The sequence below is a fragment of the Malurus melanocephalus genome, unplaced genomic scaffold (genome assembly GCF_030028575.1).
Source record: "Malurus melanocephalus ecotype Western Australia unplaced genomic scaffold, MMel_1.1 scaffold_92, whole genome shotgun sequence".
Classification (NCBI taxonomy): Eukaryota; Metazoa; Chordata; class Aves; order Passeriformes; family Maluridae; genus Malurus; species Malurus melanocephalus.
This window is the reverse complement of record NW_026623324.1, coordinates 1,500,819-1,527,043: the sequence shown is the minus strand read 5'-3', so window position 1 is coordinate 1,527,043 and position 26,225 is coordinate 1,500,819. Positions and strand designations below refer to the sequence as shown.

The 26,225-nt window shown below is 38.1% G+C and overlaps 1 protein-coding gene across 1 annotated transcript in view; it reads left to right on the top strand.

Moving 5' to 3' along the window:
• The window catches only part of PCNX2 (pecanex 2), a 153,718-nt gene that overhangs the window by 21,642 nt on the left and 105,851 nt on the right, over positions 1–26,225 (top strand). The window contains exons 6-12 of the mRNA XM_057368443.1: positions 1,694–1,841; positions 2,010–2,155; positions 3,342–3,435; positions 17,091–17,226; positions 20,278–20,420; positions 21,589–21,742; positions 21,840–21,872. Coding sequence (XP_057224426.1) covers positions 1,694–1,841; positions 2,010–2,155; positions 3,342–3,435; positions 17,091–17,226; positions 20,278–20,420; positions 21,589–21,742; positions 21,840–21,872 — 854 coding nt within the window. The remainder of the gene's footprint in view (positions 1–1,693; positions 1,842–2,009; positions 2,156–3,341; positions 3,436–17,090; positions 17,227–20,277; positions 20,421–21,588; positions 21,743–21,839; positions 21,873–26,225) is intronic.

Sequence of the window (26,225 nt, the reverse complement as noted above, 5' to 3'; positions counted from 1 at the left end):
AGGGAGAACTGGAGACCTCGAACACTGACAATGTTGTAGTGAGATTCTTTGGGTTTTTTTATTCCTTTTGGAAGCTGAAGGAACACTGCTGTTCTAATCAAGAATTGCATAGTGTCTCTACTGCCCTCTTGCTTCTGATAGCTGGGCTGGTGTTTGGGGTCCCAGTGAGACTGTTTGGGCTGATGCTCCTTGTGCTTCATATTAAGGGCTGAGAACTGCTGGGACAAGATGTGGTGGTATAGTTAAAGTTGTTCTTGTGCTTCTGGATRCTGCCCCTCCTCCCCCTTGCTCCCATGCCCCCCCACCCCCCCCCTTAAAAAAAAAAAGAGTGAAGAGTGGTTATGTGCAAGTGTCTGAGGCTTTGGGATGTCAGGGGGCTTTGTCCTGTGAATTGAAACTGGTGTGGAGATGCTTTAGCTCATGAACATAGGTTTGTTTGTAGAAGTAATGTGTTGGTACATCAGCTGATACAGTTGGAGGAAAACAAGAMAGATGATCCGAAAGTTCTACAAATGCAAAAGTTTACTTTTTTCAGTTTTATCAATTGACCTTATAAAATGTAAAGCATCTCTTTATAATCCTTCATTGTTTTTTATCCTTAGACTGACTTAGATATGACACCATTACTTCTTGACTGGTGTTTCTTGTGGGTTAGGATGGTAATTATATTGGTGAGAAATAGTGCTTGAGGAATGAAATTTTCACAGTGGGGTGAAAATTCTGTGGTTTTTTCTTGATCTAAGTTGTTTAAACAGTGGTTATTTCAATAAGTCTGGGTAAGTGTGTTTCAATACACTTTGCTTAGTGTRAAAAGCTACAAGATTTACTGAGGCATCTCCAACAAGCACCACAAATCCCCATTTTTTGCATKTAAAGCATTTAATTGCACAACTGTACAAGATACTGATGAAATCACTGTCTTGGTTGCACTTTAAAACCCTAACAGATTTATTTTATTATTTATAAACCAAGCACGGTTGAAAAATGTTTCCCTATTCACCATGAATATGTTGTACATCTATATGTATGTAAATAAATGACATACATGTATAGAAAGGCAATATAAATACAATTGGCACTCAAAGAAGTAGAAATTTGACAAATACTTCATGTGTATTTTTAAATCCATAGTTCTGTGKTTTCCAAGCATAGGATAATCTGCTGTGAAATTGTTTTGCTGGTTTGCCCTTTGTCCTGCACCAGATGCGTGGCCAGTAGGGATGAGGGATTAGACAGCTATCTGCTTTTCTGTCCAAGAGCTCTATTTTCTTTGAAGGTGCTGCTTTCCCTTTTGTAAAAGGGGAATGGGCCAATACCTCTGCTTCTCCATTGCTAGCATACACAGTTTGGGAACAAATTACAGCCCCTAGGGAAGCRGCCTCTTACCATTCTAGATTAGGAACAGATTGCTTCCCTCTGAAACAATAGGAAAAACAAAGCAGAAATTAATTCTTGCTTATCCTGTGCTTCACACAGTGTGTTCTTGAAACAGCCCATTCACAAGAGTCAGAGTACCTCATCATCCAGATTTGTGGTTGTATKGTTATGTGTAATTGTAGTGCTTTCCATAAAACTAGCAAATACTGCAGTGTTTTTGATTTTCATTGTTAGATGCTCTTGCTTGGTASTTAATGAACGAAACTCTTGAAAGTCTCTGTGGAGAGTGGCTCCACTTCACTGCCCTGTTTTCCAGATAGCCAGATGATGGAGAGAAAAGAAGAAATGGTGGGAACAGAAAAGCACTGTGAGCAACTTCCTAAACAGGAAAGATCAGATGTACAAAGCCAAGATCGTGCTAGTACTAGTCCGGTGCTTCCAGAGTCTGCCAAATTTGCAGCACTGTAAGGCCAGTTTACTTTACAATTTTGTACTTCAAAGATATGATGTAAGCTGTTTTGTTTCACTGAGTAGAAATGACATAAACTTTTAATTAACCTCTCTTTCTTTTTGTTTTATTGAGAACAAGAAAAAAGTTCCTCATAGTAGTTTTGAAACATTTTTGTGTCAAGTTACCAGGGCAGCAGGCAAAGGCAGATAATCTACCGGGTAACYTCTCAGCAAGACAGTTCTGTCTTGCAAGTAATAAGTGGACCTGAGGCGTCTGTGCAAGATGAGCTCTCCGTGGATGCAATGCACGTGTTCATAGATGAAAATGGTGAGTTTATCTAGCTGGGATAAYTGCAATGCATGAGGAAATTTCTAAAGACACTTGAGATGTCCTGGAAGGATCTTYCTCTTGTCTGTTACCGGTTGCATGTTTTTCTGTGTGCTTGAAAGAAAAGCACTTGGTAATTTAAAGTCAGATGAGCAATAAATGTAGTTTTCAAAATCGACTGATGACTCTCACAGATCTGAGCCTTATCCAGTGCCTGAAGTTTATGTTRCAAACATCATCCTCAAAAGATGCTGGCTAGGCCAGAAGACAACTTCTGTCCTGTCAGAAGTCCCTGGTGTGTTCTGCCTGACTAGAAGTTTTGCACTGACCTGGCTGGCCAAAACATGGCTCCTTTTTACAGTTTTGTCCTTCAGTTGGCTTAGACCGACCTCTTGATATCATGGTGGTTGCTGTCATTTGGAGTTGTGATCTGCTGCCCCTTTGAAGAGAATTAATGACTGACCTAGTCTTGCCCCATGTGTATTCTTGGGATGCCACTGCTCTGAAACTATTCTTAAGAGTCTGAAGCTCTAGTAGGGTTGGAGCCCTGTGGGGTACTGGCTCTTRACTCTGAGATGCAGCTGTCCCAAAAGCCATATTTTCTATTTCCTTTAAAGCTGCCTTCAAAACCAGCTTATGGTACTGGGTCCATGCCTCCAGAGCTGCTTTGATTTTCTGGCAGTTCCTACTGGCCCTGCTGGCAGCCTGCAGCCACCAGCGTGCTGTGGGGTGAAGGGCAGCAGCTGCCACTGGGGTGGATGGCATGGCCTCTGGGTCAGAGAGAAGCCACGCTTCATTTTGTGCTGCCTCTGCAAACAGGAAGGAGCAGTGGCTACACTTCTAGCAGAACTTTTTGCTGCTTTGTACCTCCTGGCCTCACCTTTGTGAATGGAAAGAGAAAAATCTGTTTTCGCATTTTACAGTGAACTTACATTGATTGATGTGCTTTGTATTTAATTTAGGTGCTTTTTAAATTTTCCCTGTTACTTCTGTGTTTTGATTTGTCGCAGGTTTTCAGTTGTTCAAATGTTAGTTTACTCTCTGAAATCTAAAATGAATCTAATGCACAGACTGAGAAATATATWTTTATAAATATGCCTAACCTAAAATGTGTATTTTATAAATTTCATGTGTAAACAAATGATTGTATCASTGAACTGACTTTTTTCCTCTGTATTTTCTGAAGGGGAAATTAGATCCTGCTATTTAAAAACTGGCTGTCAGAAGGAAGGAAATTTTAGACATCAGCTATCAAATTGTGATTGTATGTCAAATGCTCAGTAAGTAAGCCCTTATTTTTAGTACTGTTAAATGTTTTCATTGCTAGAAACCATGAAACTGTAGCTGTGAAAAGGCATGTGAAGGGGAGTACTGGAGAATAAATGTATTAACCTCTTCTAGAGAAGTCAAAGCATGATTTTTTTTTCTGTTTCTGGCTAAAACAGTGGCAGCTTTATAAGAATRTTGGAAAGAAAAAGTGAAAATGAAAACCAGAACTATCCACTGGGTTTTAATTACTTTCTGGGAATAGCCAAAGTCAAGTGTGGCTATTATTAATAAAATAGTAAATAAAACAGAGTAAGTGGGACTGCTCTCTCAACCCTGTCTTGTTTGCTTATCATACCTGTTGCATTCTTTGAAAATTTTTGTTGTTGTGTCAGGATCAGTCACTGACCTGTGAATTCTAGCAGCACAGCTTTTCACCATTGAATCTCCAAAGATAGTTTGCTATCTATCAAGATAGTCTGATGAGGTATCCAATTTTCTTTTTTCAAAAGTTCTTTTTGGAGTGTTACATACAAATCCCATATTTATTACTGTAGTTTCTACCCTCTTCAACATGATCTGGTGTATGCAGATCTGTAAAAATAATTTTAGCTATTCATAAGCAGTTTTATGAAATAATTTTGGTTTTCATACTGTTTTACAGCATTTGGAGAAGTTGATTCAGGGAGTGAGAATGGTCWTTTTTAATAGCAAATATTATTCTTCAAGTGTTCGGCTTTCAGGGAGACTTTTGAAATACTTCAGACAATGTTAAAAACAGCGTTAGCATTTTACATAGAATGCTAATGGGAGAGACGTGAGAATAATAATTTTATTTGTCAGCAGGCAAAGAKTGGAAAAAAAAAGGAATAAAAGAATTGAGTAGTGGAAATGTTCTGTCAGTATTTAGCAAAATAAACACCTCCATCCTGGTAGAGTTCAGTTTTGACCTAAAAAATCAAACATTTTACTTTGGTTCTATTTATTTCTTGAAACTCTCTTTGTTTCACCTTGTACAGAACACTCTCTTGCTCCCCCTTCCTATAACTATGAACTTGAATCTGTCCTAAATTCAGAAGTAATTTTCTSTCCCCTGACTTCTAGCAGTTAATTTTTTTTTTTAATCAAAGGAAGGACAATCTTCCTTTTCCTGTAAGAAGTCATGCTGAATCTGCCTTTGCTGTATGCTTATGTGACATCTCTGTCTTCCTATGCTATGTGCTGTTTTTCAGTTGCGGTTTGCAGATTTTAGGGATGTGATTTATTTTTAAGGGGTCTGCTAAACCCTGCTAAGAAAAGCAAGTTTAGATATTCTTTGCAGGCACATACRTGCATGTAATTTCTTAAGATCATCACTTTTGCTGGAAATTTTAGGGTACAGCAGCTGCTCAGACCAGGGAATAGAACAGATCAAGAAAGAGGAGTGGGCTCCCAGGACTGGTTCWTTGTGGGAGTCAATGGGAAGCCAGAACATGAGGTTTTCCAAGAGAACAGCATGAAGGAAAGTGCAAAGCAGAAGTCAATATGAAAGATAAGGAAAGGGGAAAAGGAATCATAAAGTGATAAAGCACTCAATGCTTGAGTTGGTTTTTGCAAGGACAGTTTGTAATGTCCAGGCCAGAGAGCTTAATGAGAGTTGTTTGTTCAGGGGGCAGTTTCTCCCATCTGTGAGCAGATTGAAGGGTAGCATGGAAGGAGGAGGTTTTTATTTTCTCTTCAGGTGTTCACCATTAAGTAGTTTTGTGTTTAGACAATATGGATCACTTGCAGCATAAAGAAAATAGAGGAGCAAAACTGCTGTAAGGGTAGTTCAGAAATGAGGCATCTTTCCCTCCCCCTGTTCCCAGCTGCAGGCTTGCACATGTCAGGATGCTTTCATTTTTGCTGAGGGTAAACCAAACGATCAGTGAAGAAAAGGCTAATACTGAAGAAAAAGGCAAATAGAATAAAATAAAGCACAAGGTGCTTTAACTGCTTCACTTAGTCTGTTCTGAGTTTCTGTCTTTGAATAGTCCTTGACAGAAATGATTCCCTTTAGAGTGGGCCCTCTCTGGTGGAGATATTGATCATAGGAGTAGTCCATACCAACCAGAGATGCTGCAGATATGGAAGGATATTAGAAAAAGGACACAGAAAGCACCTTTGAGGTGAACTTTATCTACCAGCCCATGAAAAACTTAACTGAGGAGAAGACAATGATTTTGATAGTACATCTTTATGAGCAATTGAGATGCAGAAGAATATGTTTAGGCCTGGTGTCTGAATTCATTAATGAGCCATCCAAATTAGATTTTACAAGACAAGAGATGCAGGAGAAAATTAAATGCCTAGACAAAAGAGGTGGTGTTCCTGCTTGTATAGGAGGGGATATGTTTTTGCTCTCAGGGAGCCCAGATTTCAGAATTTAGAATAAGCATAGAGAGCACTACAAAGGTTTGCAGTAGATGTGTATGAACGCTTAAAACACTTTCACCAATCATGCTTGCTTTATACTGTTAAGATTAAGCTGCTCCTAAAGGGAAAATGTCAGACTGAGTTGAGCAAGTGGAGTAACCATGTGGATTTGGATTGGCTGTGCCCTGATGTGCTTCCTTAYGAGGAAAATCAACCCAGGACAGAGGATGACAAGAGGCCTCCTGCTTTGTGGGTGTTGTTGGGACAGGCAGCAGATCCATCACTGGTGTCTAGGAGCTGTGATGCTTCTGGGTAATGCTGTAGTTGTGAAAAGGAAAGGAATTTGGACTGGAAAGGGTATGAACTCTGACTGGTTTGTCAAGGGTAAGGTAATTGCCTTATGAATTGGCCATAGGTAACTATCTTTTAACACTGTTATGCAAAACTGAAGAAGGTATTTAAATATTACTCAAAAGAAGTCATTAAAGAAAGCCTTGAGGCAGAATAACTAATACTTAATGAGCTGCAATTCAAATTATAACTTGCTATTTTTGTCTATTGAATCCTACTATCATCTTCTCCATTTGTAGGCTTGGCCATTTCATCATCACATTATTAGGAACTGAAATTAAAGTAGTATTCCTATGGCCCGTAAACATTCGACAGCTTCTGAAATTAAATTCTCACAAATAATACAAAATCTTCACAATGTCAGTCTGTCACAGAAGTGAGGATGTGTTATGGTTTTAGTTTTGTTCTTTATTTTTGCGAGCTTCCTGCTCTTCTTTTGCTTAGGAAGGACAAGATGGACAAGAATGGATTACAATGTGCCAGAGAAAGCAGATGTCCAAATCTGAAGGAGTCTGTGATTTCTTCCTTCACYGACTCCTTAGCATTGTGAGCAATACTGTTCAAGGGAATTAGACTTGTCTTGTCAAATGTCAGTGGTCCGTCACCTCTTTTTAGTTCAGGGACCAGTGTTGTGAGTGTTGCGAGATGATCTTTGGAGAATTCTCCAGTTTATCAATGTTAATGTATATTCCATCAGTTTCTATTTTTGTATTTGTTTATCTATTTTTTTGTTTTGTTTTTTTTTTTATTGGTGGCTTTTCCAACTATAATAGTTGTCCTAACATTACCTGTACCTGCAGTCCTTGTCCTGAGAAATCTTCAGAGCTTCTTAAATGTAGTATRAAAACTTTCTTATTAATAATTTCCAATAATTTAATTAATAATTATCTCTTAATTCTGTTAAAGTTTACAGAGAATTAGAATTTTTTTCAGGCTGTCTCTGTACTTGTCTCTCACCAAATTGTCTCTCACTTGTCTAGCAGTCCAGCTTTGAAAATATTTAAAGACCTAGCCAAGTTGAATCTCAAGGAGGTTTTTATGTTGTAATGATCACCAGAAAAAGATAATTCCTTTYCCATCTTAATCCCCACTTTGGTGGGGGATTCTTGTCACTGAGTTTGGTAAAATAGTGAAATTTGGTCGGTAGCTAATCCATTTCCCAACTATTGTCAGTGTAATTACCCTGACCCCACTTTTGTCTGTTGGCTTGCCAGMAACATCTCTTGCCAGCAGTCCCAGTGGAATGGGTTCCCTGCTGAGCTAATTGCATCTAAATTTGATGCTCCCATTACCCTGCCAAGTTCACCTCTAGCTGTAAATTGCTTTGTGACAAAAGTATAAACTGTATTCCCAGCTCATGGATTGTGCTAGAAATTAGTACAGACAGACYGTTTCAATCTGTTCTGAAGTCAGGAATTGGAAATGGCTTTCTCATCCTGCAAACCATTCTCCTGACCCAATTCATGAAGTTCCTTACCTTTAGCTGAAAAAGCCTTGTCTCTGTTAGAGTGAATCCTTACGTTTCTATGCTGTGTGTTTTGAGTATATGTTTGGCTTCTGGGAAAGTGTGGAAGGATGAGAGAGTTCACCTCTGTGTAAAGCATGAGCTGAGTATGAGCCTGAACTGCCTTTTGGCACCATYAGTTTGACTTCTCATCAAACGGCCACTGAGTTTTTATCTTGCCTTTCTAGAATAGTTAGAGATTCAAGTTAAAATTTTTCCCTTAAGATTGGTGATACATGGTAAACCCCACGATCATTAAGAAGAATACATCCTTAAAAAAATGAGCTGAAAGGATATATGTGTTGAAGCATCTTTAGGGGTATGTAGCTGTCTCCTGAACTCAGGATAAACAAGGTATAGTTAATAAATGCTTTACAAATAAGGACGTGTACCCTGTTACACATTTTGCTGTCCCTCTGTGACAAAGAGAAGATTTCGATTTCTTTGCCTTGAATGTGTCTTGTAATTAAATAATTTAGTAAATTTTGATAGCCAGTCAAAAAGATACATGTGAGCTGTCATGTTATCTTGATTCATTAATATCAGTTGAAGCATAAACCCCTAAAATCACGCTATATATTCTAGTACAATAATTAATGATTTTTTGCATGATCTGTCCCCAGTAGAGGCTAATAGAGCCATAAAATATCTATCAATGCCAATACATAAATTTAACAGTAATTGGATTCTSTGCATACTTGCTGTACAAGGCTAATATGTTTTTTAATGTTTAACTACTTCTCTAAATGTGCTTTCTTTGCATCCTGGGGCTCTTGTTCAGAAGGCTGAGGACCTTCAGTGTATGTATACATAGATACTATAGAAAAGCATGTCAGTATTTTATATCTTTCTGTAATGTAGCTGTCCTCAACATGTGTATGAAATACTGTTCTGCCTTTCTAAATTGTTTGAATGTAAGATGTTGATCCATAAGAAGGTTGTGCCTYCTGGTTTCACATCCATGAAAAATTYGATTCAATTAACGTAAACTGTTTCAGTTTCTCTTCTCAGATATCTAGAATTGAAATAATGTACTCCCAGAGTATGTGGCCTRTATCTGTTTCCTGTCTCGTAGGCTGTGAAAGACAGAAAAAGTAAACTTATAATGAACTTAAGGGCATTAATGTAACAAACTTTTACTATTTTGGCAATTTTTATGTAATTTCACTCATATCAAAAATGTATTTGACATTTTTGCCATGTGTAAAATTGTGGTTTTTGTAATGAAAGAAATAATGCTTGGAGAAACTGTGAATACAACATACCATTTTAAAATCCAGTGCTCTTAGGTATAAAGTTATTAAATAATTTGATTTTTTCACGTGATAATCTGTGAAATACTCTGATGATTATGCATCCAAATTATTTGTTCTTTACGCTTCTCTGCTTCAAGTAGTTTATTCCTCATTGGGAATACCTGTAAAACTATCCAAATCTTCCATGGTTCTGCCCAAAGCAGTTCACGGCAGTGATGGCCCTTTGAGACCCGGGTRTTTTTTGGCTCTGTAAGTTTCACCGATGATCTTTCATCATGATGTTTATTTCAGCATAGCATTTTGGTAKCTAATGTGATCAAATCCCAATTTCAATGAAGGATGGATTTATTTTCAGAAAGCATTTTTTATTTTTCCCATTCTGATTTGCTCAGGTATATTGTGGTCCATTTCTGACATGTTCATTGGTATTTGGATSTGAGATGAGGGTAGATCATCAAACATCCCTGAAAAGCATACTGMTGTAGGGTCATGCTAGATACCTGCYAGTATGCATGGGTGTTTGGGCACTTATCTCTCCATCCTTGTACTTCTTTTCTATTCATGGCCCASAGCTTTATTTGATTTGTGTGCAAACACATATGTGCTATGGTTAACTACTTTTCAGAAAATCCTAATGTGGATATGTCCATACTAAACACAGGAGTGGGTCAAAAAACTGAGATATATGCAAATGCTCTAGGTTTAAGCAAATGCAGTTTACAAGAATACTGCTTGTTACTTGAGCCCATTTCCTTCTCTCCTGTGTTAAATTTCTGAGAAGAAAACCATCTTCAAACTCCCATTTTGGTGCAGGAAATTGTGACTATACACATTTATTGATTGTAAAGAGGGAGAGTTGGTGTCTCTTTAGAATATCTATGTTTTTACTAGCAGTGATTCAGCTTTATGTTGCAAAAGCATTTGATTCATTCAAATGCATATATAGTGTGAGTGCTGGACTTCTTGCAGCAGTTTATCACTTCATGTGTGTGACAACAGTCAGCAATAGCCACAAATTAGATTAGGAGGCTGCTGTGCTGCATATGAAAGCTGAAGTTTAAAATAAATTTGTATGATAGGCCAYGGAAACAGATGTGTGATGTGCAGATGAAATATTTGAGAACTGCAGCCRYGTTGTGGCTTAAACTCAGCTGGGAACTCAGCACTGCACAGCCATTTGCTCACTTCCCATGGTGGGACTGGAGGGGAGAATCAGAAGGGTCAAAACTRGAAAATTCATGCTTGAGATAAAGGCAGTGTAATAGTTAAAGCAAAAGCTGAACATGCAAGCAAAGCAAAGYAAGGAATCCCTTCACCACTTMCYCTGGGCAAGCAARTGTTCAGSCCCYTCCAGGAAAACTGGGCTCCATATTGTGCCCTGGTGACTTGGGAAGAACAATGCCATCACTYCAAAGATCCTGCTTTCATTTTCCTTCGCTTAGATTTATATGCTGAGTGCCATATTGTATGGAAGAACCTTCTGGTCAGTTGGGGTCAGCTGTCCTGGCTTTGTCTCCTCCCAGCTGCTTTTGCACCCCTTACCTCCTCACTGATGGGGTGCAGTGAGAAGCAGAAAAAGCCTTGGCTGTGTGTAAGTGCTGCTCAGAAATAGCTAAAACATCTCTGTGTTATCAACACCACTTCCTACACAAATCCAAAACAGCCCTGTAYSAGCTACTGTGAAGAAAATTAACTCAAYCCCAGCCAAAACCAGTACAAACAGAAAAAATGATTGCCCAGTTCTAAGCAAAAAGCACCTTTGTCTTAGATGGAGATTCTGCTTGCTGTGTGACACTTGGGCTTTTATTTGGAATCACTTATRTATAAAATCCAACTTGCTCTATACCTTTAAAATATTATTCCAGTTTGAATCTTACCCTGCTTTCTTGGTCATGTATTTTTTAAATTTAACTGTGAAGTTATTAAAATAATATTATTTTATGTAGGATAAAATAATATTCATGTATGTTTCCTTACTACAGGTGGTTCAACCATACAATCATGCACTCATAATGCACTTTGCATGTTCTGTCTAAGCAGAACTCCTCACATTTTTGAGATGAGGCTCTGACACTAAAACTAGGCTTCTAAAAAGCTGTATTATAGTTAGGGTCTAAATAGTTTTGCAACACTGATAAAGACCTTAATTTAAAAAAAAAAAAGGCTTATTTTTTTTTGTTTGTTTTGAGAATATTTTTACTTTTGGTATCATCAGGGCCAAAAGTTAAAAAAGTTTTTGCAGCAAACTAGTGACTAACAACTACTAAAAAAATAATTTAAGGTGCCTGTCAGTACAGCTGTGGAGAGCTGGTGCTTCTGGCTGTGGGCAAAAGAGAGAATGTCAGTTCAATGAATTAACTTATTTGATTTACATTCACATCCCAGAATAAGCTACTTGAGTGCATTATACTATATGAAAGTCTATTTGAATGCACTAGAGGTACTATGTGTCTCCTTTATAAGTCCACTAATACTTCAGTATGTTTACTGCTGGAAAATTCCCTRAATCTTTGTGGTTTATTTCTCTTAGAAGAGAGGAAACTTAAGGTTGACTATTTTTTTTTTAAATTTGATTTTGTTTTAGTGTTTCAGAATGATGTTTTAAATTGACAAAATGATGTTTTACAATTGACAAAAATCTTGTTACTAAAATTTTTGTATTTCTCAGCAAGGTGACCTAAAACCCACAATCCCCCATTGCTCTTGTAATAAGCTGCTGAATCTTAAAGCTTAATGCTGCTTGTCAGGTGGTGTGGTTCTGCAGCTGAGCTTGTTTTGAAATGGATGGAACAAATATTATAGAGTCCTTTTGGGATTCAGTGGTTTCAGATGAGCTGCTCCCCTGAGCATCGTGCTGCTTAAACACAGAAAAGAGCAGAGTGTGTGCACTGAAAATGGTAATGTTTGAATTCTAATGAAGCCATGGATTTTTCTGAAAAGCACTCTTTACTTTAAAAACTCAGTAGCATTTTTCTGATGGCTTGTAGGGGGCAGGAGGAAACCCTTGTTTTAAGCTTGGCCAGTTAAAATCCTTTCTTTTATTTGTTTAGGGATTTTTAGCCCTTCGTTCACTGAGTAGTGTGCCGGAACGTGAGTRTTTTAGACTCAGAGGTGAGAGGGGACCATGCTGCCACACGATGGCAGCAAAATCCTGCTCAGGACTAGGTACTTATGGAGTCTTTCAGGTGTTGGGATTGGCTTCTGTTCCATCCCCTGCCCTTCCATAAGGAGAATTAAAAGGAATATTTTAAAGTATTTCAGAGATAACATAACCATGGATGCTATTAATGAATTAATTCCAATATGGCTGTGTCTTCCCAAAATGCGTTCTCTAGTTTATTGRCTAACACATGCTGTTTGTTTTGAAAGTTTTTTGTGCATTTATCATCACTTTGAAATGCAATAGGCTTGCAAATTATTAAAAGTATCTGAATATTGGGAAGTAAGAGTGTACTGAATGGACCCCATTCTTAACATCTGAGTAAGAAGACATTCAACATTTCCTGCCTCAGTGCCTTTGGGCATTTGTTTTACAAGGCATTTCTGTCCATCTGCAATAGTTAATTTAATATGTACCACTGCTTATTTTGTAGTCTATTGTAACACTTCAACAGTTATCTTATATCTTTCCTGTCTGTATCTCAGTATATCACTACWTCCAGTTTTCACATTCTGTAAACTCAGATACTCTGTCTTATTGGTGTTAGAGATGTTATTTTTGCTAGAATTTTTTGCCAAAAATTCTCCCCAAATCCTGTAGTAAAATGTGTATAAATACACATTTGTACAATTAATAAAATATGAACAAAATTTAAGAGCAATTTCATCGTTAGCTTTAGCTCTTACCAGATGCAAGCACTGAAGAAAATTAAGATGCACATTCTGAATTAATTTTACTCTTTATGAAACTGTTAATGTCTTACCAAAAAGGTGAAATAYACTTCCTCTTTGTGTTTTTCTATGTTTTCTGTGATTGGATTTGTCACATAATTATTCATTCCTAATGCAGCTATCAGTGGCATATTTCAATCTTACATTCTCTGAGTTGCTTTTTAGTTTAAATCATGTTATTTGGTTATTTGGGAACTGTAAATCATCATTTTCTTGAAAGAGGCAACATCTGCAACTAGTGTCAGTCTTGAATGGTGCAACACTCGGTTGGATTGGTGCTGGCAGCTTTCTGGTGGAGAACTAATGAGCAGCATCAGTTCAGGCAGCTATGTTTGAGCCACAGCCTGGCTGTTTTGATTGAGCACAAAGGTATAGACTTTTTCAGCTCCTGCTGTGTTGTTAGCATTAGCTGGGTCTTGTACAACAACATCGCTCAGGCCTCTGTTCAGCAAGTGCTTTTAAATGCTCCTCAGTGCCCCAGAAGCGATTGCTTCTTGGATGGGATTGCTGGATGTGCAGAAGGAGATACCTCTGGCTCTGAGCTGCCCTCTGTCTCTTCACAGCCATAGCTGCTTACTTTCACCTAAGGGCAGTATTTTAGGGAGTACTGCTCATAGCTCTCAGCTACATTATTATTTATCACCGTGGATATTTATTACACACTGTAAACTCTGTAGTGACCCAGAACAGCTGCCTTAAGCAGTCCAGGTGGATCTTTCTGGATTTAAGCTGGTGAGGACCAAGAGGAAAGTGCTTGGTTATTGCGACTGTTGTGATGTTGGCTCCAAGGTTCCCTGTCCTTTCTCTYATATGTAGGTTAAAATKAAATTTACSCAAGACCTGCAAAACATCCTTATTRACAGGGAATTCTTTGTGGCCTGCCTGTATAAGGAGTTTACCTTGAGAGGTGTTTAGCCCAAGGCTAGCTGATCCTAGCAAAGGGGACAATTTAGGCTGGGTTACATTTGAATGGCTCAAGCCAAGTTGTCAGTGCTGTAAGGCAACAGACTAAATAGAGAGGGAGAAGGAAGATTTTTCTGGCATTATGTGGTTATACTAAAACATTCTGTGTGTTATRCGATTGCTCCACTGGTTTATGTTTACTCAGTGTTCTTACAAAATGGGATTATGAGCCAGAAAAAATTCCTGATTTATACCCAGTTATCAGTAGAGGGTGCTATGTAGTTTTTGAATTTGATCTGTGTAGGTTGTATATTTATCAAAGATATTTTTAGTTAATAATTTACTATTCAAAATTTAGTTCAATTATACCTTTGCTTACATTAGCAGTGCAGTTTACTGTGATAGATCTTGATAATATTAATTTGATTCTGCAAATGAACAGATTTTCTATTTAGCAAAATTCCACATTACTCTGGGATCAGCTCCGTTATAATGATTCTATGATTAGAGAGTATTTGCTCCTATTTACATATGGTAATAAATTTATAGAATCTAGTTTATAGGCRTACAAAAACACAAACACCGCCATCTCATTTCTTACTGGTGTTCGCTGTCAGTGTGATAGCAGTGTCATCAGATGAGATGTACAATTCCTAAGTAGCTGTGCAAGCACTTCATCATTGGGGGTAGCAAGTGAATGTCAGAAGRAGGTTGTGTGGAAAATAGGGATAAGGAAGACAAAAGCAGCAAACAGGAGCTGAAGGAAATGGAGGATGAGGAGAGAGTAAGAAGATACAGAGAGATGAGGCTGATGAAGGCCAGATGACAGATTCTGATTTTGCAATTGTTGYTTTGCTAGCTCTGCCTTCCCAGCTTCTCTGCCCTTAACTGCCTTTTCAGGCCTGTAAAGTTTCTGACTCTTTCCCACAGTCTGTGTCCTGGCTGCTTGTGGTCTCCTCTGTCACTTGCTGATCGGTGGAGCTGTGAATGTTTTCTRTAAACAGAAAACAGACTATGTGTGCTCTTGGATTTTTGGTTATCTTCAAGTCTGGTGGGAGATAATTTGATCTCTGAAGTTTATTCTTGGAAGAAGTCTTACAAATAAAAGATTTTTGATTTCTGAGAACTGATAGACTCCCCTGGTACTCTGCTCTRTCCATCTGCCCTTCTGCTATTTCCWTTTTTTRGTGAATGTGGGATAAAAGATGAGTCCAAACTCAAAATACGTTTGGCTTTTGTAGAAAGACAGCTAAAGATGCAGAAATTTATTGAGGGTTGACTCCTTATTTAGGAAGACATGACCAACCACTATTCTRTTCCCCTGCTGTTTTGATGAGTCACCTTTTGGGCAGGAATTCCCAGGCTTCTGTTCCTACATAGCCTGGGYTACATTTGCCTTTTTCCTACTGTGAAGAGGGAGGGAGACTTAGGGCTGCACCCACAATGACAAGGAACCAGACAGCTCTTCCAGAAAAAACAAACAAAAAATCCCGTGCCTTCCTTCAGATTGGCCAAGGTTGCTCTATAGTCCATACCTATGGGAATCTTACTCCTGGGAGATATTCCTCAAGGCTTCCTCCACTTTCTTCCTGCTTAACTCTTCTGATTGTGATCCAAGATCTTGAATGGATGCCCATCCCTTTTGTACTGGGTTGTYAATAACTGCTGAGAAAGGAGATGATTCTTACAGACCTGCCTTGTGGATGGAACATCAAGTGGATTGTGTTGGACCATGTTCTCATTTACTAGTGCTGTCCAAAGGGAACGTGACAGCTGACTGTGGAATGGATCGTGCTGCTGTCTGTAGCAGGAGTGTTGAATGCAGAAGAGAAAGCCTTTAGGGTCAGGARCGTGGGGTGCTCTCGTTTCTACTCAGCTGAGAGTTCTGCTGGAGTGGCAGATGGTGAATGTCAGGTCTAGAATTCAAGACTGAGAGCAGTCAAAGCTTTGAAAACACAAACTTACCAGGCTCAGAAACCAGAGTCAAGATGGCCCCTCTGGTGACATCCCAAGGCTGATTGTGTTCCTGGTGGCCCAAGCTGAGCTAGCAAATCCCAGAGGGGAGAAGGAGAAAGTGTGTGCATTTCAAGATGTTGGTGTGACACCTCAGCCCTGCTTTTAAGTAATTCAGACATTGCACCTTGTTCCAGAACAATGCTAACCACTGCAGCTGAAGTTAACAGCCACTTACGTGCAGGACAGCCACAATTTTAATGCCTTAAAAAAGGGCTAGATGGCAGCCTTTGGGGATTGGCAAATAAAGGCAAGGAAGGATGAGTTAACTAAAATTAATAAGGTGCCTTTGGGGCAAGTGTAGGGTAAGCAAGAGGAGGTTTTAATCTTTGCACTGCCATMGGCTTCCTGGCTGACTGTAGGCAGATTGCTCTAGTTTCTTTCTGCTTGTCTTTATGCAAAATTAGAACAATAGATACTGGCTACCTTGCGTGAGCACTTAGGTGCTTGCACCCTCTTGTAGAAACAAAAGTAGTAAGAGCCTAAGGCAGGTATCAAGAGGCAGTGGGACAATGAGCTTGGAGCAGAGTGCCTGATGTACAAATCCCATTTGGAAAAGAATTCAAGAGAAGTAKTCAAAATAGACGTCTTCCCCAAATAACAATTACTTCATTTCAATAAAGTTCTCTCTGAAACACAGTCAGTCATGTCATGGTAACATCATTTCTGCAACCCAAAAGGCACTGCTGCTTTAAGTGCAGATTTTCACAATTGTTTAAGTGCTGCGCCTAGAACACAAAGCAGTAAATGTGAGGAAAAACAATAAATAGCATCTGGCTTAGGGCCCTCCCAGGGTGAATKTAAGGCTCAGTACGGAGGATATCTAAGTTAGCCTTATGTGAATTAGCTCACTGTTAATCACTTGTTAATCTTCCTAGGGCAGAAGGAATTTCTTGTAGCCTGAGTTGTCAGCAGGGTTAATCAATACTCACCAAATTCAGTGGGCGTGAGACTAGAGTAGCTTGGTACCTAGGGGAGCTTGTTGGAAGCTATTCCAAGATTTCTGCACTATCTACTCTGCAGTTTTGCTCTGTGCAGCTCTGAACCTGAATKGTCACTGGACAGAAAAAGGTGCTTCTGAAGTGTGATTCCTTAAGGGTGTTCATCTCAGGATGAGGAAAACGGTGACAGAGAAGTATCTGTTTCTCTGTGGTGGATGTAGTAAATCAAGTGTATCCGGATTTGGGTGTTAACTGTTTTGTGGGTCTRTGCTAGATTTCAGATACAGAGGTGGAAGGTTCCCAAGTCCTGTGAGCCAGTAGTGTAATTGCAGTAATTAATAATCTCCTGTAATGTTTCAGAATTACTACGAGTGTGTTGCTACTTAAAACAATCTCTTTCCTTTCTCTGTGCACAGTGAAATACAGTTCAGCTCCTCTAGTACCACCACTTCAGAAAGCCAGGAACCGTCTTCTGGGGATCAAGCAGCGAGCGCGCTTCAGCAGCAGCTCCTACTKATGGTGGCCAGAAGGACCCTTTCAGAAAACCCAAGGGTACATTGTAATATCTGAGTTTCTAGCATCTTGATGAACTGCTCAATAAACAAATGCTGCAGGCTTGTTCCTGAGACAATTTTGTCGCTTTTGCTATACTACTTTTCCTGGTATTGCTCATGTGGGAGAAGATGTGTTTTATGTTGATGGATGCAGCTCAGCTGTTTTCTGCTGACACTGAGTGGTGTCCTAGGGGAGTATTTAAATACTCCATCACCAAAAAAGTTCATTTTCTATCTTCAATCATATTTCATCTGGAAGAGGACACAGCTGTTAGGATTTTAGACACACCACCAGATTTTAATAGTATGAAGTGTTTATTCCAGATTCATTACTATCATAAAACCTCACGTCTGGTTTTACTTTTTTGAATTGGGCAACCAGACCTCTGACTTTGCTCTGGAATGTTGAAGCCACCTCCTCAATGCAGCTAGTAAAAGCAAAAGGCCCTTAGACTTCAGTTTGCATGGTATTATGTAGATGTGAACTTTACAGTGTTTGGGGTCTGTGACTTAGGGCTGTAATCTGTTTTTACAATTCCTTTTATAAGAACTTTGACTTTCTGTCTGCCATGGCAAATTCTAGTTTGATATTTATGAATAATATTAAAATGACAGTTAATTGCCTTTCATTTCAGATTTCACACAGGAACATAAAGCTGGAAGCAACTTGTATAAAGGAACTRTATTAAATTAAAAATCGGAAAATTTTCCAAATAGTGTCTTTCATATTTGGACAATGTCTTGCATCTAAATGCTGAGATGTTTTCCAGACATTTATAGTCTTGCAAACTGCCTGTAAATTAGAGAACAATTGTAATTTCTTCTTTCTCTTTTGGGAAGACTGCTTCTCCAGGGGTCACATAGTAAGTTTGTAGCAAGGCCAGGCAGTAATTTCAGAAATTCCTGGTTTCTGAGTTTTTTTATTAAACATGAAATTCTGAGCCTACAAAAGTYAGGAAAAGAGTTGTCATTGATTTCAGGGAAGCTAGGGCTTCAGGCTGTGTCTGACACCATATAAATTTATGGAGTGAATTTTTATAAGCTCCTTTTTGATAGGAGAAGTAGTTAGACTTGAGTGACTTGCTCAGGGCTAGTCAGAGAGTTTCCCAAATGCAGCTCAAAACTCTGACTCCTGCCCAAGCCTCAMTTAGAGGATTTCATCCAAAGGTTAYAGTTCCTCAGGAGCCAAAATGTTCATTTACGCACTCAGCTAAAGATGTTTTAGGCTATTCTGAGGACTGAACGATCAGATCCTCGAGTGGTTTTAGTGAACTCTCTGCCACCATTTTGATTTTTTGATCCAGTTATAGTGAGCAATCTACGTTAGATGTGTGAAGTTAATGATTGCAGTTGACTGAGCTATGCTTTACTTTCTCTTGGGTAATGGACCCAAGAGAAACAAAACTGTGCCAATATTAGCAACTGCAATATTTTAAAACATGTTTTTTTTCTTTAAAAATGCCCCAAYCCCATGTTTAAGTTATTTTTTAAAGTAGCAATAAATTTATTAAATTTTGGACTACATAAACTACTTTCAGATTTTAAAGTCAGTGTAGTGAAAGGATTGCAATTGGTCTCATGGCTTTTAAATCACTTGGAATTTTTATTTGGTTAATAAAAGAAAAAATGTCGAATAGCCTGGCCTCCCCTTGCATGTCTCAATGTTCAGAAACATGCGGGATTGTCTTGCACTAGTAGCAGTTGAGCTCCTTGACCCTGCAAGGCTGTACCCTTTTAGTTAATTGGAGGCATAAGATAAAATGCCTAAACTTGAATTTCTTTCTCCAGAGCTTATGCTACCCTGTTTCACCTCATATTTGCCAGCAGACTGAGAATATCAGCGAGTTGTTTCCCAGCTGATCCACTGCAATACATTAAGTAATGTGTAAACTATGTGTAAGATTCCTTTTCCTGGAAMGTGAAGATAAGAAATTATTCTGATAATCTGAGCAAAAAAAAAATAACAATGCCTTTGTGCAGATGGACAGGTTGTTTAAAAAACTGTTTTGCTGACAGTTGTAATTCAATGATCAATTGCTTCACACAGAAATACCCTTCCCTGACTAGGAAAGCCAATCTAACATAACTAATTCTTATGTAGACATTGCCTAGAGTTCCACAATAGGTATATTTGTTGATTAATTGTCTTTAAGGGAGGTGGGGAGAAGGCTGCCTAGAAAGAGATTGAAAACCGCTAGGCTTCACAGTAAAATGAAATCTCTGATTATTCTTCTTGAAGAAAATTAAGAGATTCCCCCCCCCTTCATAACATCAGTAATGGTATACCTTGGAAAGAAATCACTGCTTTGCAGAGGTTTTTTTTTTTCTCTTGTCTAGCTTTGCAGCCTTGGTCTGTAGCTAGTTGGAGGAGAGTTGTAGAGAAGTCAGAAAAGGCCTTAGAATCTGACAAAAGCAATATTTAAAAGGATGRATTTATGATTGTGATAGTGAGGTTAGAGACTCTTAAATTAGTGCTGTTTTGCTGTTTGTGCTTGTTTGCAATTCTTTTCCATCCTTGCTGTTTTTGAGGAGGCACATCTGATATGGTATTCAAAGCATCTCAGAAAAGATAATCAAGACTGTGTTCTGGGAGAAAAGTTKATAAGTCACACCTTAAAACCTACTTATTTAATTGTTTCTTCATTTAAAAACAAGGATTTGTCCTGTCATGTTTTTGTGTTGTGCTGTAATTAGCCTGATACATGAGAAAATCTTCAAAAAGAAACTTTAGACAAGTACTGGATCAGAACCAAAAAATAATTATTTTTAAATGAATATTTAGTATTAATTTTTAAAGCATATTGTCACTGTTGAGCTGCATAATTAATATAGCTTCTGTCCATCTGCAATAATTAAGCTAGTGTGATATTTTTGTTTCTAATTTAAAATTAAGAAAATAAATATGCTAATATACTCTTACTACTCCTTTTAGAAAAAAAAAATTAAAAATCTGATACTTCATGTAAGTTTGGCCTTTTCAAAACCTGTTTTGCTGGCAGCTGTATGTGAGTGTGAGAGAATTTTGTCTATTTCTGGTTTGTTTTTGTAGCAGCCCAACCAGGACCCTGAGGATTCTTCATGTTCTTCAGCACAACAGAAGCTGAACAGGCAGTTCTACAGATTTGTGATATTCCCTGGCAAGTGGATTAAAGTCTGGTATGATCGTCTTACCTTGCTGGCATTGTTGGACAGGTAAGCTTTGTTTTTAAAGCTGCTTCATGTTCTGTTATGTTATGTGGCTCCGTATGTCCATAAATCAATGCTAACCACTAGAGAAGGAAAAAAGGAGAATTGGAGTTGTGTTAGTAGCTTTTATTCTATCTAGGTTGATTAGATAGATGTGTTTTTGCTTTAAGCTGAAGTTGAGGGTTGGTTTCGGTGGTTCTTCGTCTTCWGGTAGACACTTTGGTTCATGTGAGAACCAGGCTTGTAGACTAGTTTGTAATTTGAGTCACAGACGTTAGATCCAATGATTTCTGATGAGAAAATCAGAACTAGAAGGATCCTAGGGTATTGTAAACCAAATACTCCAATCTTTAAAAAAAGAAAAAAATTTATAGGATGACATTCAGGTGGGGATTTTCCAGCTGCTGCCTCTGTTCCAGTCCAAGTTTATTCATTTTTACTTCTGGTGGGAGTGCTGTGCCATGTATGTTAACATGGACTCCACAGCAGAAATTTCAGATGGCAGTTTTACCTGCTGCAGAAATTGGGCTACATGCCAGGGAGCTTTTAGTCCAGTGCAGATACTTACTTATCTGTGGTGTCTTATCTCTGTGTTTCAATTGCATGGAAATCTTTTCTGCTGATAAGCTCTTTTGTTACAGCCTGCATATTAACATTGCTTTTTATCTCAGCTTCCACATTCTAATAGAACAGATAAAACAAATAAAACATCAGTTGACAAATTTGGTCTTTCATCCAATTCTTTGTTGTCAGATGTATATTTTTCATTAATGGAATGCCTTATTTCCTCATTTTAAAGTGTTTGTTTATTTKATTTTATTTGTAGTTGTTTGTGTGTTGGGTTTTTTTTTWATTTTGTTTGTGCTTTTGTAAGCATACACTTTTTTACATTCAAATCATCTCCATCGGGGAATTCTAATTGGGAAGTGAGATGGGAAGGGATATTAGATTTCAGTGCATATGACTTGTTTGCCTATGCATTTTAGCTATCATTTTGAATAAGATTTTATTGTCATGGGGAATGAAATCCCCATTGAATACGGAAATGTAGTTATGGGATCCAGTACATAATGGTAGCTGCAGCACTGACCGCTGATACCCACTACAAATGCACCTGCCTTGCTCAAATGAGTCTATAAATATTTGTGCTTCTCCAACACTTTTATTCACATAGGACAGAAGATATAAAGGAAAATGTATTTGCAGTCATTCTAGTAGTCCTTGTTTCATTTCTTGGATTCCTGACTCTGAATCAAGGCTTCTGTAAAGACATTTGGGTTCTGTTGTTCTGTCTCGTAATGGCCAGCTGCCAGTATTCTCTCCTCAAGGTAGGACTCAAGTTCACAGCCAATTGCTGAATTCTCTTCTAACTTCCATGAAGACAAAATTGTATAAGCAAATATCTTTTTTCTGTTTTGTTTTTAGAGTGTTCAGCCTGATCCTGCTTCGCCAATACATGTAAGTGTCAGTCAGTAAAACCAGTCTTTCTCCTTTATTATCACTTGTRTATTGTGAGACAGCTGGTTGTTCAGTGAAACACAAATATTAGTCATTTGCTGTTCGAGYGGATTTATTGAAAAGAAAAATACATCTGTGATTTCAAAACTTTGTACCAGATTTAATTATTTTTAAGCTATTTGAATTTATAACTGATATTAGAAAAGTGCTTTTTCTGTAAGTTAATATGTGCAGTTAAAAAATTCATCTTGAGTGTCTTGCTGACATTCGATCCTGTGACATCACAAACTTTTCTTTGCTTTCCTTTAGAAACAGACAGAAAAAGAGGAGAAGTTCCAGACTAGCAGCTCAGTCATTGCTAAATTGGGATTTTTTTTTTTTTTGAGATTAGGGATTGATCTTTTTATTTTTTTAATTTTCTACGGAAGGTGTATTTACTAATAGTAATATTAGTTCATTAGATGGCACAGTTGTTTTCCCTTTGTTACAATATGGTCAATTTCTATGCTTAAGTCCTGAAGAAATGGCCAAATCTTTGAGCAAATGCAGGATGTAAGGATTCTTGCTGATGGCTATTATTTTGTTGGGTGTATCTAAGGAATTGAACTCTGATGGTGCCACCCACCTTGCAAAGAGCCAGTYCTTTACACAAGTCTGTCCTTGTTATAAGATTGGTCTAAGGTCATCATCCTACAACTGCAACCTKACCACTCCACCTGTCAATGTCTCAGCATTTTTGATTTGCAGATCTTGAAAGGCATTTCAGTGGTCATAATGCCCCTTCCTTTTATTTTACACTGGATACTTAGTTGCTTCTGTTTCTTATTTAGCTCTTTGAATATTTTTGAGGATGCCCTCTCTTCCCTCAGGTTTCAAAAATGACATGTTGAAAACTTCAGATCTGCTGGATCAGTTCCTTTTGGCAGGGAGCAATTAAATTTTGTCAGTTTAGAGGCTAGAAATACAGGCTGAACTTGAAATTTATGTTATTCACGTATGCATGCTACATACCTCACAAGATGAATTTCAGAAGATTCTCAGTTTTCTTTCCATATCAGTTATGAAGGGATGGAGTTGTGGTGGTTTAGGTTATAATACATTCACAGGAAAAAATGTCTGCATAAAAAGTAGAGAAAGATAATGAATAGCAACTTAGATATTGTAGGGTAGTATTTTCAGTACATTAAAGAAATGATTCCAACTTTAGTGAAAAGCTGGGGATTTATGTGTTAAAAAAATATAATTTGTCAGTTCAACTGGCATCTGTCTAGATATAGTAATGTGAAGTGTAATCAAATGATTTACACATAATTAGACGTTAGTAATGTGTACGTTTGTTTAAAGTGGGTGGCTAACAGTGTAATCAAAACTTCATTATAAACCTATCTTGACCTTGTTTAACTACAGTATTAAACACAAGGTAGTGTTTAAACAGAACATTTTTTTTTAGTGCAGAATCAAGGTTTGGGTTTCAGGGTCTCACAGTACTATTACAAATGTTAATCGTTGTATAGTATTGTGTAAGTCATGCAGCAATGGAAAAGAGTAACAATAGATGCATTCCCATCTACCTTTTCTTTCCTAAAACTCTKTTAGGGATACTTTCTTGCAAACTTTTTGGTGCACTGTTCAAACTCCAATATGATTAAAATTTGGACAGTTTTTCCACTAAGGGTTTTAAAAGTAGAGGTGTTATTATGCTAAAACAGAAGATTAGCAATTTCTACATTACATCTTTTTAACACAATATGTGTTTGTAAAGGCTTGCTTGAGCTACTAAGCACCTCAAAAATAGGACAATGAGAAGGCGAGAAAAGGTAGTCCATGTAGTGTTTCATAATTCATGTGAGTGCATTAAAGTTAAAAAGAATAACATCTCTTCATGTTAATGTAAGGATGCAGAGCAGCAGAGGGATTAAAGAATGATCTGTATCATGCCCATGAATGAAAATGCAGATGAGATTTTTTCAGTGTGAAACAAACCATCCTGAGCCTCAGGTCTGCACAATGAATTAAGTTCTATTCTTAGATCCATGAGTAGCCACCAATGCCTTACATTATCCATGCCTGCCAAGGAGGTTCCAAACTTCTTCCCTATCTTACGTGCAGAGTTTGTCACTATTTGATATGACTTTGTGGGTTTGTCATCACCAGCATCCAACATTTTGAAATATAAATAGCATCCAATGAGTTCAGAAAACACAGTGTCTAGAGATGCTGTAAGCTTTTGTTCCAAACTCCTCCTGAGTGCCAATGTTTTCACTCGCTGCTGCTGAGGAAGAGCCTGCATTTATTGTTCCTGCAGGTTTAGTACTGTTGCCTGCTACAAGATGAGAATCTAATTTTCCTGTCACCTGGGGCTTTAGTCTTTCCTGTTCTGGTCTGTTGGGAGCTGGTGGCCTTTAGTGGCTGTTCACACAGGGGTGTGTGGTTCTGGGGTGGTCAAATGTAGGAGCAGCCTCCTCACTGGAGTGGTGGAGAGAAGAAAATGAAGTCCATTCCAAAGTGTGTTATCTTTTGCTGTTACTGACGTGATACAAGCGAGCTGCTGGTGACTGCAGGGTATTATTATTATCAAAGATCCAGGAGATCTTYGTCATGTGCATTTCAAGGTTTTAGGCAAACCTTAGGCAAGGTTTTGCATTTATTAATGGCTATTTAGAAGGATCAGGAGAGCTTGACTCWAAGTGCTTTGTGAAACACCTGTATAGCTCAGAATCTAGCACAGGCTCACTAAGACATTTGAGCTTGAAAGTTTGCAGCTATGCTCTTAACAAGATTTAGAGAATCTCTTGCGTAGATTCATTGTCTCAGTCCCATTACATGCCAAAGCAGATAGCTAGCTCAGTTGTGTAGCTACCATAGGCAGTTTCATAAATCCCATAAGGCACTTAAAAAGTATTTTTAATTTGTCCCTGTAAGCTTGTCTGTAGAACTGAGCACATGCACATTTCTTGCACAAGCCTTGTCTTTTTCCTCTTACATGTGTGCACCCACAAAGAAACAAAAAAAAAATCATTAGATCTTTTAAAAATTTTCCCATCAAAATGCTTTGCAGTCAAAACTGTTTTTTTAGTAAATGGATGTGTTTATGAAATTATTCTTTGTTGAAAGTCTTAATATTTTTATATAAATATGAGATGCCTCATTGCTGTGTTGGTAGGCTGTGAATATATTGGTAGGATGTGAAACATGTTGATGAGAAACATGGACATGAAAAAAAAAACCAGTGCATTTTTAAGCAGACTTTGGGAAAGAAGAGCTTTCACTGAATTTTTTTCAGTGAAGGAAAAAAAGATTGTTCAACAAATGACATATAAAATATAAAAGAAATTCTGCTTCATTATTTTAATTCTTCTAAATGAGAATGCAGAGTGGAGTAATTTCACCAAGATTAATTCAGTTTTGTGTGTCAGAATTTGGTAAGTTTGTCTAGTAAAACAAAATGAACCCATAATATCTAAAATATCTTGTTAAACAAGTGCTGCCACATGCTCATGTTGGTGAAGGGCTTCCTAGCTTGGTCTGTCAGTGGCAGGTACAGGAGAACTTTGTTCCTGTTTTTATATTTGTTTCTAAAGCTTTAAAATATGAAATGTAATATCTGTCCCCTGGCTGTGACTTTTGGGAAGTGATAGTCTCTTTCCTAGAAGGTGTCTGCTGTTGGTCTCAAACCAGTCCTATCCCAAATAATCCCTCTCGTATGAAGCATGTAAATGACAGTGAAATACAACACCAATACTTGCAGCAGTTCCTTTTTCTTGTGTTGTGTTGCATATTCCCCAGATGTAGTGACTGGAGTATTTGTTGTGCTCAGGCACATTCCAGGCAGTGCAAGAGCTGTGCAGACTTCTGAGTGCATTGCTGCTTAATTGCTTTGCTTCTATTGATATGATTCTAGAAAGATTTCCTTTTCAAGATTCTGTCTCATTCTCCACAACCACCACCTGAAAAAGGAGAAGGTGGTATACACTCGCATTTGCAGCTTCCAGAAAACCTCCAGAATCTTCTTTCTCAGTCATAACTAGCATTATTGTAGTTAGTATGGTAAGGGTRATTGGATTAGTGTATTCTGTTCTAACTGAGGTAGAAGTCACATAATGATCATGCAGTCCACTTCAGGACTGACCAAAAGTCAAAACATGTTGCTAAGGGCATTGTCCAATATTTAAAAACTGGCGGGCCTGGGACATCAACCTCCTCTCTAGGAAGCCTGTTCCTGTGTTTKACCACCTTCTCAGTAAAGACATGTSYCTGCCTGATGCACCTTAGAGCCATTCCCACACATCCATACCTGGCTACAAGGGATAGGAGATCATCACCACCGTCTCTCTCCACTTCCCCTCCACAGGA